At 36.5% G+C, this 16,507-nt stretch overlaps 1 protein-coding gene across 2 annotated transcripts in view; it reads left to right on the forward strand.

The window, feature by feature from the left end:
• Nucleotides 1-15,394, forward strand: part of THBS2 (thrombospondin 2) — a 50,357-nt gene extending 34,963 nt beyond the window's left edge. For both annotated transcript variants that reach the window (XM_060753766.2, XM_060753765.2), the window contains 6 exons: nucleotides 2,752-2,986; nucleotides 5,659-5,886; nucleotides 7,122-7,393; nucleotides 8,321-8,418; nucleotides 9,434-9,573; nucleotides 10,523-15,394. In XM_060753766.2, coding sequence (XP_060609749.2) covers nucleotides 2,752-2,986; nucleotides 5,659-5,886; nucleotides 7,122-7,393; nucleotides 8,321-8,418; nucleotides 9,434-9,573; nucleotides 10,523-10,530 — 981 coding nt within the window. In that variant the 3' untranslated portion in view covers nucleotides 10,531-15,394. The remainder of the gene's footprint in view (nucleotides 1-2,751; nucleotides 2,987-5,658; nucleotides 5,887-7,121; nucleotides 7,394-8,320; nucleotides 8,419-9,433; nucleotides 9,574-10,522) is intronic.
• The last annotated feature ends 1,113 nt before the right edge of the window (nucleotides 15,395-16,507 follow it).

Genomic DNA, 16,507 nt, shown 5'->3' on the forward strand with positions numbered 1-16,507 from the left:
GCCAGAAATCTTTTAGAGATGTCAGAGAGGAGAACGAATGATTTCCTATTAGGGGTTCTTCCAGCTTGAGGGTGGGTTCACACATGCATGTTTGCCATTTGGTAACTGCTACACAAAGTGATTAATTATAGGAATTAAATAGTAATCATACATCCGGCACTTCAGAGATCCTATATTACTTCAAATTCAGTGCTTTCCAATGGAGTCTATTCAAAGATTCAGTTTTGAGCCAGAGTGGTGTGTTATTAATATCTGACAATACACACACATCTATACATCAGCCCTGCATAGTTAAAAGACATCAAGATTATTATGGAGTATTTTGAAGGGAAATACTTTTTGCCTTATCATTAGAGTTGCAATAATGTACTGGGAAGGAGAAACGGTAGTTGGCATTTTGAAACATTTTACAGCATACTTTTCCTGTAATAAAAGATTGATTAGCATCAGAGAAACTTTTTGGTGTCTGCAACACAAACTTAAATGGTATCTCCTATGGCAATACATTCAGTGATTGTTGATATCTATATAATGAAATTGTGCTAGTTTGTGTAGTAGTCTTTATGTCAAAATAGTCTAGTATTCCCAGGAGAATTCAGAAGGTTCAGGTAAATTCTCAAAACCAGGGGATTCTGGACATTGTAGTAGAATTCCTGAGAGATGCAGCTGTACACTGCCTAATGATAGGACAACAACTGGGACAGATAGATAAGGTTATTTAATGATTCTCCAGAGTAGTGAAATATTCATGGTGAACAAAACATTTGAAATTCTCTCTCCATGCAGTTTGTTTTCCAGAGTGCTCTTTTAAACACCTTAAAAGTGTTCAGAAACTGAGGGTAGAGAGGGTAAGGTAACAAATATCCTGTGTATATAAGAAAAACACAGTATTTGCCTCTGCTTGTGTGTGCCTGTGTGTACATACATTCACAAGCTTCTATTTTATTTGGCCACCAGACATTTTCAAATTGCTGACATGATTCCCAAACCACAGTGGACTTTCCAGCCTTATATTGCAGCTGTGCTGTGTTTTATTCAGAGTTTGGAAAAGTTAGTTGGCTTGCTGGGGCAGTGCAGGAATTGTGGTTTAAAGAAGTAACTTTTCCAAGAGCTGGTTGTACTTATGCTGAATTCAGAATGGAATTAAGGTGTTCTGTTTAATAACATGACAAATCATTACATTAAAGATGAACATTCATGGAAAATAGCAGTCTGCATTAAAGTGGATGCCCAAATTATAAAAACACAACTTCTCAATTTTTTCAATGCTCTGGCCTGAAGTATGTGCCTTCAAGGTGGGTGAATGGTCTAGATTGAATTTCTAATTGTTCAAAGTTATTGCCACTGGCTTTGTGGAGGAGGGTTATACAAATAAAAGAACATACAGAACACCACTGACGTCAATATCAGCTAGTCATGCCTTAAGAATGTTTCTAAGCTAAGAAAAAAATTGCGTAATAGCAGCACAAATTTTCTTCATCTGTACAATCCTACAAAGGAAACAAAGACTAGAACTGAAACTTCTTGAAGTCAAGGTATTTTTCTTCATCTTGCAGTGGTCTCAAGAGATATTGTGGGCCATGATGCCAAATATTTGCAGAATTAAAGCAGACATTGTAAAGTCTCAGTACTAAAGGAAATTAAATCTGAGCCAGTCATAATTACATTTAGAATTAAACTCTTTTTCTGAAAATTAATTATATCCATGGTACATGATGAAATGGTACACGATCTTTCCCTTACTCCTTCAGCTGAACGCAGAAGGCAAAGAAAAGTGGGTCAGAGCAGTAGCTCTGTTCACACATTCTCCAGTCACAAAATTGCCATCATTTGAAGGGAAGATAATGTTTGTTTTCTTTGGGAGAATAATCTCAACCTGGGAGCCTACACTAAGCAAATAGATATCTAGAATTTTTCCATATAAAGCCTGGAAATGTGGAGGTTGAAATCCAATTGCTTATCCCAGTTAGAATAGAACAAATTGAATCAGTGACCCAATGGGATTGATACACATGTTGATTTACCATGCAATGATCACTTTTTGAAAGCACTGATTTTTCTAAGAGGAACAAGTTTCTTCTGGCATGATAAAGATAGCAAATTGAGTGGATAGTGTAATCACAAGGGGCAGGACCAGTAACAGTGGGTGGGAGAATGAAAGAAGATGGTTAGTGCTTTTAAAACTTCTCTTACAATTAGATGCACATTTCACAGTCTGTGAATTGTTTTGGGGACAGGGTGGCCAAAATGTGGCCCTTCAGATGTAGTTGGACTGCAGCTTCTAGCATTTCTTACCACTGCTAAGATAAACACTTAGCGGCCCACTGTTTATTATAGTTACAATTTACAAATACTTACAAGTTTACAAACCAACAGTCATGGAAGGAGGTCAATAGTGAAAGAGAAATAACATCTCTTGGCATCCTGATTTATAGCCAAAAGTTTATTAGCTGTCGACACCTCAGGTAATTACTCTGTTAGCCTGCAGGTGTTTTACTCTGCCTTCTAGGCACTCACTGAAACATCATCTTTAACCTCCTGATTTTTTTTTACATGCCTTAAGAATGATCTTTTTTCTAATACATATATTTCCAACAAATCCAATGTCCTTAATATGATTTCAGGACAATGATGGTGATGGTGGTGATTTACTATTGTCATAGCTGTATATATTAAGATATGATTTTTCTCTATAACATGCACTTTGAGTTCTAGTGTTGGCACAGATTCTTTTATCTTTCTGCTATTCAGACTGATGTCGATAATGATCTGGTTGGTGACCAATGTGACAACAATGAGGACATTGATGAAGATGGTCACCAGAACAACAAAGACAACTGTCCGTACATTTCTAATGCCAATCAGGCAGATCATGATAAGGATGGGAAAGGGGATGCTTGTGATCCTGATGACGACAATGATGGTATTCCAGATGACAGGGACAATTGCCGTCTCACATTTAACCCAGACCAGAAGGACTCTGATGGTAAGGCTATTTCACAGACACAGAAACTGCCAAGGACATGAACAGCTACAGAGGCCCATCTTCTTTTTCTTGTCCAGGTTATAGATCATATATCTTGGAGATGTTATTTGGTTGGACTGCAAATCTCAATTAGCCAAACTGTGCCATTAAGATTCTTTTTTACTTCTAATGACCAAGTTTTTGCACTACACACACACACACACACACACACACACACAGCCTCTATGCTGGAAGCTGTGACTAATTTATCTCACAGATGAGTCACTTATAGATGTATTAACACTTTACTTCTGTCTTGCCCTGGAGGAGGGCTTTCATATGATTATCCTAACTATGATTATCCTATTAAAGTAGCATTTAATTCATTTTGAAGATGGTGTTTCAAAAGCAAGTAAGCTAGTCTGGAAATCTGGAAATTCAGAGCAAAACAATACATTTTGTTTCTGTTTTTGTCCTGCTAGCTCTAACCCTTTCATGGTCTTCACGGGCCTCCTTGATCTTTGTCTTGAACTCCCTGAACCTAGGCCCCTTCCACACAGCTGTATAAAAGTTCACATTATGTGCTCTGAATTGGGTTATATGGCAGTGTGGATTCAGATAACCCAGTTCAAAGCAGATATTGTGGATTATCTGCCTTGATATTCTGCATTATATGGCTATGTGGAAAGGCCCTTAGAATCCTTGAGCAGTTGCAGTGAAATGCAGTCCTGGCTCTCATTCAGCATCGTAGCAGATCACATGTTTTTACTTTTTCCCATGTGATTCCAATAACTGGAAGATCAATTTATTGCCAGGTGTAGAAGTAGTCATTTCGTCACAGGTGAATCTATGTCTTGTGTAGTTCTTAATTAAGGTCCCAAATGTAGGATCCTTTCAAGGGATAAAACTGAATGAGACTTTGTGTCGGAACTACTATCCCTCAGAGGGAAGGTCTCCAAAACGTTTATGAACATGGCTGCTGGAGCAAACACTTTCCTAAGTTTCTTGGCAGAAAAGCAGCCTTGTCAGCAGCAAACATCACCACAGGGAATTTGGACAGCATTTGCACTAAAGAATTAAAACTTAATTCGGACCACAAATGCTTCTTTGATGTTAGCAAGAGGAATATAACTAGGAACACACACTTTTCTCCTTAAGTGTTAAGATAACACATGTTCAGGAGCACACAGCTGGTCAGAATTTGGAGTTAGGTTTTTCAGCCAACCAGTCAGATTGTGGAAAGTGGAGCCATTTTCTCACAAAGAATGGCAAAAACCATTTTAAATACTTGAATATTTCTCTTTCTGACTGTATTTTCAAAAACATTTTTGTGCACCACATAACAAAAACTGGTCATGGAAACTGTGTGAGACACTTTCTGAAGAAATATGGATCTGAAAGAAGTGATATTGGATCTCCTTACCAATTAGATAAATTAATGTAAATGTGCAATAATAGATGGAGTGGGAGAATTATACTGACTGGTGTTCACAGAAATATCTTAGAATTTCAGTTAAAAATACCCCATGATTATATCAATAAGTTCAAACATATAGTGGAGATATCTGGAAAAGTGTCAGAAACCAGAGAGCACAAGTAGGAGTCATACATAAATAGTATTTTCTGAACAAACTGAAAATTTTGGAGACAATGTGGTAGAAAATATGTGTATTTGGAAAATATAGTGAGTTTGCAGGATGTGATGTGCAAATTGTTAATTGGGGAATACTGAAGACATGGTACCATTTCAGTTTGCTGTTTTGACGTCTTTTTTCATGTCTACTGTTCTTCACTCTTAAATGACTCTTTAACATGGTAAATATTATATTCTGAAATAGCCCTCAAACTATTTACCAATTACCATTAAGAAGGTTTCTCTGTATCAGGATATTTTTCTTGTTGCACTCTACTCCCTAGAATAGCTCTGCCATGTAAATCAAATAGGATCATGTTTTAGCTCCATTCCAGGATTTAGAAGAATGATTATTGCTCTTATAGTTTATCACTGTTGTTCTTTTTCATAAGATAACATTTTCTCCTATAAATTAACATATGGCCAAGAGCTATTTTAAATATGATTTGATGTAATGCCTTATTCACTAATTTGATACAGATGTGGCAAGAATCATGACCATAAACTTAAATGTTTATAAGAAGAATATTGCTGAAGTTATCTGATAACACAGATACGTTTAATGTGAAGTTCCATTTCACTGAGTGCTTATTAGGGTGTAAAGGATTTAGAGGTTTCTACATCATCCTCTTTTAAAATCAGTGACTGATATTCCAGTTCATGTGTAGCAAAGGAAAATAATAATAATAATAATAATAATAATAATAATAACCATCTTATATTGATCAGGAAGTTAAACTACGTAATCTCAAAAGCTCTTCCAATTCATAGATTGTGTATTACATTATGAAGCTTGTAAAGACCTTTTCACTGACAGTTGATTTGTCTGTTTGAAGTACATTTTATTACACAACAGCCTCAATGAAAGCTTACTAAATGGCTCTGTTAGATTTCTCTGTTCTTGAGAATTTGCTACTGGATCTTCAGTGCTTATATTATTGCTAATTACATAAGTTGCCATTTTTTTTAAAAAAAAAACTATCTTGGGGCAAAAAGTTCTGAATGTGAAATAAGTAATTCTATTTTGTGGGGGTTTTACCCTTCAACATACACATTTTAGGCGATGGCCGAGGTGACATCTGCAAAGATGACTTTGACAATGACAAAGTCCCAGATATTTATGATGTGTGTCCTGAAAATGATGCCATTAGTGAAACTGATTTCAGAAAGTTCCAGATGGTGCCCCTGGACCCTAAAGGAACAACGCAGATTGATCCAAACTGGGTCATTCGTCATCAGGGCAAAGAACTTGTACAGACGGCTAACTCAGACCCTGGCATTGCTGTCGGTAAGTATTTGTAGAACTATAATACAGCACAGAAGCTTTTCTAAGAGTTATGACTGTCAGTCCAATTATAGTTCAAAGTTATTCAGCTTTCCAGAAGTATTCTGGATTTTTCTTATATTTGAATCAATATCCCCCATGTCCTAATATGAAATGTTTTTAAAATTCTCCTTGGTTGTTTATGTTATATTGGGGATTATTGATAAAACATTGAAATTTAAAGCCCCTTTGGAAGGTGGGAACTAATGATATAGTACTGTGAACAGCAGCCCATTATTATTTCATGTGAGTGCTTGCAAGCCAGTTGTACATTCAGCTTAAGAAATTAGTTCCAAATTTCATATTCTTCAGTTGTCTCAAATGACTTTTTTTTGAAAAGCTAGAAGACCTTATCACTTCTGAAGAATGTTTGGCAATCACACAAATATTATGTAATAACAAATTATCTCATATACATGGCTTGACATGAGTGTTTTATAAAAGAGAACAGAAAAAGCAGTGCATTCTTCATATTTCACAATTAATAAAGTAATGTAATTGATTTTTCCCTTGTCTTGAGTGAATCAGAATAGTTATTGCTAAGATAAAAACCCTTATATTCATACTAAGCTATCCCATATTCTGATGTTTGTCTGAATGCATGGATTACTGAAGGGTGGTGGGAATGTCTTCTCTCCCCATGTTCCTACACATGCAAATCCTTTTCCTTAGCATGCATTGAACTATACTTGGGTGAATGTCTGAACAATTTGAAATTTGCAAATAAACTGAGGATAAAATCCTATATCTACTTATCTTAATATCCATTGTAACTATGGAATTGAATTTTCAAAGTACGATGACCCTCACCAGTTTATGTATGTTTTGGTAAATAAACCTAATACTAATCCAATGAGTTCATTTTAAATCAAACAATGAAAAAGAACAGTAACATTTAGAAGATAAGAAACATATGAAAGATAGATCATATTAACTTGTTCACAGTTGGAAACAGGAAAAGTACCAAAATAGAGGACTGTCTGAAACCAACTTGATACTTGTTAGCTGCTCTGAGTCCCTCAACAGGATATAAAACAAAGTAAATAAATAAATTTATATTTATAAAGCAAGAAAAAGCATGAACATTTTTGCCAAACTGTTTTTTAGTTTATGTGATGAGAAAATAGTTGCTTTCCAACACTGAAGTTCTCAATGTGCTGCAACTATTGTGAGACTATCATTCTTTTGTCCTGTTGCAGGTTATGATGAATTCAGTTCTGTTGACTTCAGTGGTACATTTTATGTCAATACGGACCGGGATGATGATTATGCTGGATTTGTCTTTGCTTACCAGTCTAGCAGTCGCTTCTATGTCCTGATGTGGAAACAAGTTACTCAGACATATTGGGAAGACAAGCCCACTAGGGCTTATGGTTATTCAGGAGTATCACTTAAAGTAGTGAACTCCACAACCGGCACTGGTGAACATTTGAGAAATGCTCTTTGGCATACTGGAAACACAGCTGGACAGGTAAAAGATATTTTTATAATTCCCATTTAGCAATGTACTGTCTGTAGTAAGCACGACACAAAATCACTACTAGATTAGACCAAAGGTCTACCTAGTCCAACATTCAGTTTGGCCAGTAACAGGTATTTTTGGTAAAATACCACAGGTTTAAACCCATGATACCTAATTGTGGAATACCACATTTTCCACAATGACCATGAATGGAAGCTAAGCAGATTTTGGATTGTAACAGAGATTTAATTCAATATATTTCCATTATGTTTCATGGGTGATGCTAAATCTATCATTTAACTGAGCTCCAAGAGTGCCTAGTGGAATGACTAAATATACCTTACCCAAGAAACCTGGGTTACCAAGAGCAGCTTTACCTTCTTTCTCAATGGCACCCTTGAACATGCCAATTACTCCCATGTGGTGAATCCCTTGGGAATACATTGACCAATTATGTCTGTTACACAGAGTAGCAAACCCTCTCAACTGACAGGGATCCCTGTGTGGAATTGCAGAAAAAGCCATTGCACCCCCTGTAACTCTTCACAGTATACTTGACTTTTCTCAGTTGCCTAACATTCCATACATGCATTTTATTGGCACATCATAGTGCCAAAAAGTAAACCTCATCAAAGGATGGGGATATAAAGATGAACATTAATACATTTAAAACTTTTTTAAAAACTTTGGAACTGTGGCAGTTGTTCTCAGTCTTTGTCCTCTAGTTGTTTTGGGACTTCAGCTTCTAGAACTTGAAGCTGTCATTCCTAATTATTAGAGATTTCAGGAGCTGAAGCTCAAAACATCTGGAAGACCAAATACTGAGAAACACTAATCCAAAAGATAGAAACCATGGAAACCTGATATATCCTAGTTATAACATTCATTCATAAGGCTTTAGTTTTTTTTAAGTTTGTATTTTTTATTTTATCACAGGTGCGTACATTGTGGCATGACCCCAAGAATATTGGCTGGAAAGATTACACTGCATACAGGTGGCATTTGATCCACAGACCTAAGACAGGATTAATAAAGTGAGACATTTCTTGAAGGATATGGTATTGCTTTCCCATTTTATTATAAATAAAGGTTTACTTGATTATGTGTAAACAAATTCTAATGTTGTCACTCCATTCATGGTCATCTTTTCCTGCTTATTGTTGAAAGATTTTGGGGTATTCTAAATAGTCTGCCATTGATCAACTTTCCATTTGATCATAGATAGCAATTTTTGTTGAATGACTCACATAAACAAAGCCCTTTATTCAATAAAAACAATACTTGGACAGGGATGGGATTTTATTTCTTGGAATCATTGGATCTTGGCAGAGAGGGAGAAAAGACTGAAGAAAGCTACAAATTGAACTTTCCCATTCCCCTGCCTTGTTTACAGTTTGGACATGTTTTATGGCAGTTGTCACCATAGGTTATTGGGCATTGTTCTGAGTTTTAATTTTTTTAATATGCTATTAGTTTTACTTTTTTGTATTGTATTGTGTTCATTTTATGCATTGTTTTAGGCATTTTGTGTCATAGAGTAAGCCGCTTTAAGTCCCTTCAGGGAGATGGAGGCAGGGTACAAAAAAAAAGTTATTATTCTTTGGGATAACTAAATGTACAATAGTTATAAATGCTCTAAATGTGTCAAATGTACAATATGCCTTCCCAGAATAGATATACTCTATTACCCTTGGCTGGCCTGAGAAGAACAGAAAATTCTTTTGTCAATAGTATCTATACATTTACTGATGAGCCAACAACAACGCTGGTCAGATTGGTTCATGTTAGGAATCTGAATGGAGCAGACTCTGATGTTAGTACAGTACCGGGAATCTCAACTTTCCTGATGCTGTTAAAATACATTTCTCATAAGGTCTAACCAGCCTGGTAAACAATGGTATTGAACATTTGGACCATTACAAGTTCCAAGTCATGTGTTTTAGATATTTGTGGATATTTGATATTTCATATCTTTCTTAGAAGAACTTTTATTTTAGCTTGAAAGATAACTAAACACTCCATCTAATCTACATGATATTCTTCCTTCAGAGTTTTAGTATATGAAGGGAAGCAAGTCATGGCAGATTCTGGACCCATCTATGACAAGACTTATGCTGGCGGGAGGTTAGGTTTATTTGTCTTTTCACAAGAGATGGTGTACTTCTCTGACCTCAAGTATGAATGTAGAGGTAAGCAAAGACTACCTCAACAATTTTGTGCTCAAAGTCATTTTAGCTTCGTAAGGTAATACAAAAGATTCCTATATCTATAATATTCTTCACCAGCTGGGATAGATAGAAGTGGATGCAATTTTGATTCATACACACAAATTTGTCACTTGGTTACTATATAGTTGAGATGTAAATTTTCAGCTATTTTATTCTTGTAAGTGAAAAACAATTACCACTGTTTTCTCCCACTGTAAATGAAAAAGCTTTCTGCACTTTCGGCACAGTCACTGCATATTCTGAAGTGTTTTGTAGAACTATTTTGTAAAGAAATACATAGTTTTGTGTGGAAAAGATGTCATTTTTACCCATTCTATGGTTTGAACTGCATTATAATGGTCAGTGTAGATTCATATAATACAGATTGAATTGCATTTACCTGGATTATATGAATCTATGTTGCCATATAGTCCAGTTCAATGCAGTTAACCTGCAACTGCATAATATGGCAGTGAAAATGGGGCTTATGAAATTATAATAGGCTGAGTTTTTCATTTAATTTTAGTTGTTAAGGAATGATTTGCTTTTATATGCTGGGTTGTCAATTTTCATTATTATGTGTGTATTGTTATTATGTTCAGGCATTGAATGTTTGCCTTTTATGTTTGGAATCTGCCTTGAGTCCCACCAAGGAGATACGGCAGAAGATAAATAAAGTTTATTATTATTGTTATTAGTAGTAAAAGTAATAATAGAACACATTTATGCACTGATTTGTTTAGGGATAGTATATTGAGTATGAAGGCCAGGCAAACTGCAATACATTCAGATTAAGTACTATCAGTAGTAAGGTCTGTACTATAACATGCCTCTAATTACTAGATGTGAGTTTTTAGCAATTGGTTTTTGTGTGTGAGTATGCCTTTCTTGTCTCTAGTGAACATTGTGTTTTTCTTTGTCTTTGTTGTAGATGCCTGAGTAAAAGCTGCTTCATAACCAGCAAAGTACTGTAGATCCCATTCAACATAGACACCTCTGTATATCCTGGTACTCCAAACCCCTCACTCATTTTTCAACTTGGCCTCCGGTATGTTTCCCTGACTATGTGCCTCCCTGCTGCCTAAGGGGAGCCCTCCAATCCTACACCTAAGTGCCTTCTAAGAACCTGGGCTGAAAGGCCCACAAGAGACCATCAAACCCACCACTGAAGGAAACCAGAATGCTATGGAGAGTGAAAACTTGGCAGACATGTTTGTTCATTTTCTTTTTCTCTGATGACGTTTACAGTTAAATTGTAAAAGTGTAATTACTTAATGTACATATAGATATATTATAGATATGGTGGGATGTGAAGTTGTGTGGGAAGACTGATGTGAAGAAGTTTTTGGTCATTAGAAGGCAGGCCACATTTTTAGCCAACATTGTTCAGATCGAGGCTGGGCCTTGGTGATAAAATAGTTCGGGAGATAAATTTCAGCCCAGTTTAAAAAGGAATAAACACTACCTTCCTAACCAAGAAGCCATGAGAAATGAAAGCAGGGGCTAAGTTTAAATATGATTTCATGAACTATTGATTTTCTAGCACATTTTAAGATGGAGTTTGGGTTGTGAATCTTTGCTTCCTTTGTTCTCACATTTGAGATGAAACATTTCACAGGTTTTCTCTCCAAGTGAGATTATGTAATTGTTTTGTACATTTTGGATCATTTTTCACATGGGAGTTGGTTTGGTGAAAAATTTGTGATGTTTTTTTTTTGGACAAAAAACCATTGTATTTTGCACAAAATATTGTTCTTTGAACAACATACAGCATTCTTTTTGCAAAATAATTTCATGTGGGAAACTGCCTTCTCCCCCAGCTTGTTTGTTTCACTCTCTACAAGTGTGAAAAATGTTGCTCTGGGTGACACTTCTTTCTATACGATGTCTTAGTGTGTTGAAAAACCTATTTTGTTGACAATGAGAACATATATTAATATTTTTATATCCCTAGATCAAATGTGTGTTTTAAATTAAAAATTAAATATAATTGATTTTTTTTTCAAATGGTGGGAACTGGCCCTTGAGCAATTATAGTAAACTCATAGTTTAATAGCTGATGTGAAAACTTCAGATGTGATATTTGTTTCTCTTCTACAAAAGTGAAGTTGGAATTATTTCCCATGGAGTCATGCCTTTAAGAGAGTGCTCAGATGGAAAGATCCCTTCTGAATGGATCTGACTTGAATCTATTGTCGCGAGCAATAACTTACTCATGGCATTGAATTGCATCAATTGTGAAGAACTTAGGAAAAATGCTTTAGTTCTGTAGTAGGATAAATCTTCGTGTTTGAAAGGTTCCAGATTCAATTTTTGGTATCTCCAATTAAGGCTAGAGGTAATTTTACCTGAAAACTCTACAAACTATTGATAGTTAGTGAAGACGAGTTGAGGAACATGTGGCCCTCTAAGATGTTGAACTGAGGCTGAATTGAACATATGGTGGAGCAGTCTATGTGTTTAACTCTGCTATGGTTCCTTGTCACCCTACCAGGGCTCACTTTTGTAATATGTTTTCCTCATGACCATTTCATTGCTGGCAGAGGCAGATCAAATAAGCATCTTGTTTTGTCTCTGTAGCACTATGTAGTGTGATTTCCTAATTGGTTCTGTCATAAAAATATGGAAAAAGTTTGTTAGGACATCCTGCAGCACATTTTTTCTATAGTTTTTCAATGACTATTTCATAGAATCTCAACCAATTCAACATTGTTTGTGGCAGCCACAAAAACAAAGTTTCTGGAGTATAACAACTACTTTCAAAGTGTGTACAACACAATTAAACAAGAAATAACACTTTCCAACCAATAACAGATTTTCCCCAGATTTTGTTATGTACTGATATAATTGATGCAGACTAAAGACCCCTTCTACTAAAGTCTGCTGAGATCCTCAGTGAATGATGTCCTGAATTTATATCCATATATCAAAACACATAAACCATTTCTATCTAGCTGAGACAAGGAAAGGAGATTCCACCTGAACATTAGGAAGAACTTCCTGTGAGAGCTGTTCAGCAGTGGAACTCTCTGCCCTGGAATATGGTGGAGGCTCCTTCTTTTGAGGTTTTTAAACAGAGGCTGGATGGCCATCTGTCGGGGGTGCTTTGAATGCGATTTTCCTGGTTCTTGGCAGGACTGGATGACCTATGAGGCCTCTTCCAACACTATGATTCTATGAGAGATTATGGGAGTGTCAGTTCAGTCTGAAGAACCACAAACCACATAGACTTTGAATAGATAGAATTTTAGCTGAATCAATGGCCTGCCTCAATGTAGGTCACATTTCTATGTTCTGCTACAAAATAAATAAATAAATAATAATCAGCAGTATATGATGCCAGGCTGGAATACTCCACACCATGTATATAAAATTGTTATTTTTACTTGAAATAGAACTATAGTGAATTTTAAAATAGCTTTTGTATATCAGAATCAACTGTGGATGTTCCTTTTAAAAAGTAGGTTCACTTGGCTTTCACTATTAATTGCCTTCCTGTCTGGGGTTTGGCCACTGTGTCTTTCATTCATTTTCCCCACCTTGACCATGACACAGGTGTTAATTGGTGAGACAGCAAACTTGTTTGCCATTTAAGGTTTAGAATCAGTCTGTAAAGATTACTGTAGGAAGACACACCATTAGGGAGGGAATATTTCCACTAATAATAGAAACAAGTATTTTCTGGATAGCAGTTTTGGAATAGGTATCTGACTCTGTGCTTGAGGTATCCATGAAATCAGTTGAAGACCAGGTGAACCATTTCCCTAACTCTTCCAACAAGTACTTTGATACTTTCCAAATCTGATGGCAACACATTTATGACCAAAATCTGGTACTATGTTAGGGCTTCAGTTACAAGGTTTTTAACAATCTATTTATTATTGTATGGTGCAGATGTCTTCTCCAGTAATTTATCAGAAATATGCCATAGCGCACATTAACAGTGAAAAACCTCAAAGAAACCAGCTAGAATCTGAGTAGATATATATCCTCTGGGTTATATGTATGATTTATATAAGTTACATTATTTTTTCAATGTTCTGAATCACCAAATAAACTAGATGGCCACTAAAACTTTGTAAGTGGAACCATTATATTTACAATTGTCTTCTATGTTTGCATTTTGTATGTATGCCTGCTGTGTATAGGTATTTTACAGAAAGATTGGTGAAAAAATCAGCCTTTTATCATACCAGAGACAACAGTTATTCAGTTATACAATCATATATACATATTTAACATTTAGTTTATACTTGTATACTTCAACATTGGATGCCCTTGTTAGTATAGCCCAGAGGTGGGGATCATGTAACCCTCTAGATCAGTGGTTCTCAACCTGTGGGGCCCCAGGTGTTTACCAGCTGTTAGGATTTCTGATATTTGAAGGCCAAAAACATCTGAGGACCCACAAGTTGAGAACCACTGCTGTAGATGCTGTTAGACTGCACCTCTCCCAGGTACCAGGGATCAAAGCCAGACATGGGAGGTCCAGTCTAAAACTATTTGGAAGACTTTGGTCCTTAACCTTAGATCTGGGGCCCTTCCACACAACCCTATATTCTAGAATATCAAGGCTGAAAATCCCATATTATCTGAAAGTGGACTCAGATAACCCAGTTCAAAGCTGATATTGTGAGATTTTCTGCCTTGATATTCTGGGATATAGGGCTGTGTGGAAGGGCCCTTGGTTTCAAGTGGGGAATAGAATTCATTTCCAGTGATGCAACAGTTAGGCTAAAATCTAGTTCAAAAATGTCTGTTTATTTTATGTTGTTAGATCAGGTCAGGAGTTAAATACATCCTTTCTGATCCAGCTGGTGGTATACATTATAGAGATCCCAAGTGCAAGTGAGATGATAACCTTTATCTAGAGGTGGATAACCCTGTTCAAATTAATTAGTGGACAGAATGGTTTCAATCATTGGATGGACACAATCCTGGAAGCAGTGCTTGGATAGATTGGGGTTTTTTTGCATTATAACTTCCAGAACACCATCCCCATTCCCCAGCCGGATCATGGGGACATTTTAGGAGTGGGCATCTGAAAAACCTTTTTTCTCAAATATACCCAGAGCTGTTCTTATGTGACCACCAAAGTTAAGGGTCAGGGAAGTTAGATCACTTTGTTTTCTGTGCATGAGAGGTAGTGCACATGGACACAATAGGTAAATTGGGATAATCTATTTTACTTCACTTGAGAACATAGTGAGCCAAAGGTCAGTTTTGCCATTTTCCAATGTCTGATTTGATTTTGACATTATATACCATATAAAGACTTTATTGCACTTTTTAAAGTTGTCATATTAATGTAAACGCATATTAACATAAAATCCTTTTGACAAGGTTTGTAACTTGTTTGTTTGGGATGTTTCTTCATTTTATATTTTAATGTTTTGAAATTATAGCCTGAAGTCCCACAAAGAAGAGTGATGAAAGTTTCATTAATGTAATAATGTTTGTGTATTCTTGAAATAAAAAGAAGACATCAGTGCTGGGACTAAGATGTTAATATTTAGGTTGTATCATAATTGCCTATATGCTTTGTAAAGTATTTATGATTTGCTTTTTCTTGTGTGTTTGTGTGAGTATGGGTAAGTGAAAAAGAGAGAGCAAGGAAAGGGTGTGCTTCCGCTTATGAACAAGAGACCAACAAGACTTACATTTTGTTTTGCCAAAGACTGTAAATAACTATTTATTTGTTTGCCCTGATAGAATTTCACCATTTAATGTCCCTCATTTATTCACATTCTCTTTTTGATACATTCAACGATAGACAATAAACTGTAAAAAGGTTTCATTGAAAGTGTTCTTTTTTTTTACTTTTGCAATTTTTTAAAAAAAGCAATTAACAAAAAGAAAAATGCCCATCCTGTGGATTTTTTTAAAGTATTGAAGTCAAGCATCCTTTATAGAATGTTCTTAAGTAGCTAGTAGGCTTGGTTGATAAAAAAAAAGTGGTTCAAAACTCATTTTGGATGTAAGGGGCACTGATGGTTTGATTCTAAAGTCACTTCTGAAAATTCTGAATCGATTCATTAATTTATTTATTTGTCGTGTCAGCACAACCAGTCAAATTATATTACATTTCTAACAGGACAAAGCAAACAAACAGACAAAATACAAAATGTGTGAGTTTGGTAGTTGATTAAATGTCCTTTGACCAGTATCTAGCCACTTGGAGTACTTCTGGTGTTGCTGCAAGAAGGTCCCCCATTGTGCATGTGGCAGGGCTCAGGTGGCATTGCAGCAGGTGGTCAGTGGTTTGCTCCTCTCCACACTCGCATGTCGAGGATTCCACTTTGTTGCCCCATTTCTGAAGGTTGGCTCTGCATCTCGTGGTGCCAGAGCGCAGTCTGTTCAGCGCCTTCCAAGTCGCCCAGTCCTCTGTGTGCCCAGGGGGGAGTCTCTCATTTGGTATCAGAACCTCATTGGTTGAGGTGCTGGGTTTGAGCCTGCCACTTTTGGGCTCTCGCTTGCTGAGGTGTTCCAGCGAGTGTCTCTGTAGATCTTAGAAAACTATTTCTAGATTTAAGTCATTGACGTGCTGGCTGATACCCAAACAGGGGATGAGTTGGAGATGTCTCTGCCTTGGTCCTTTCACCACTGGCTGCTACTTCCCGGTGGATGTCAGGTGGTGCAATACTGGCTAAGCAGTGTAATTTCTCCAGTGGTGTAGGGCGCAGACACCCCGTGATAATGTGGCATGTCTCATTAAGAGCCACATCCACTGTTTTAGTGTGGTGAGATGTGTTCCACACTGGGCATGCATACTCAGCAGCAGAGTAGCACAGTGCAAGGGCAGATGTGTTCACTGTATCTGGTTGTGATCCCCAGTTTGTGCCAGTCAGCTTTCGTATGATATTGTTTCTAGCACCCACTTTTTGCTTGATGTCCAAGCAGTGCTTCTTGTAGGTAA

This window comes from Anolis sagrei, chromosome 1, assembly GCF_037176765.1.
Source record: "Anolis sagrei isolate rAnoSag1 chromosome 1, rAnoSag1.mat, whole genome shotgun sequence".
NCBI lineage: Eukaryota > Metazoa > Chordata > Lepidosauria > Squamata > Dactyloidae > Anolis > Anolis sagrei.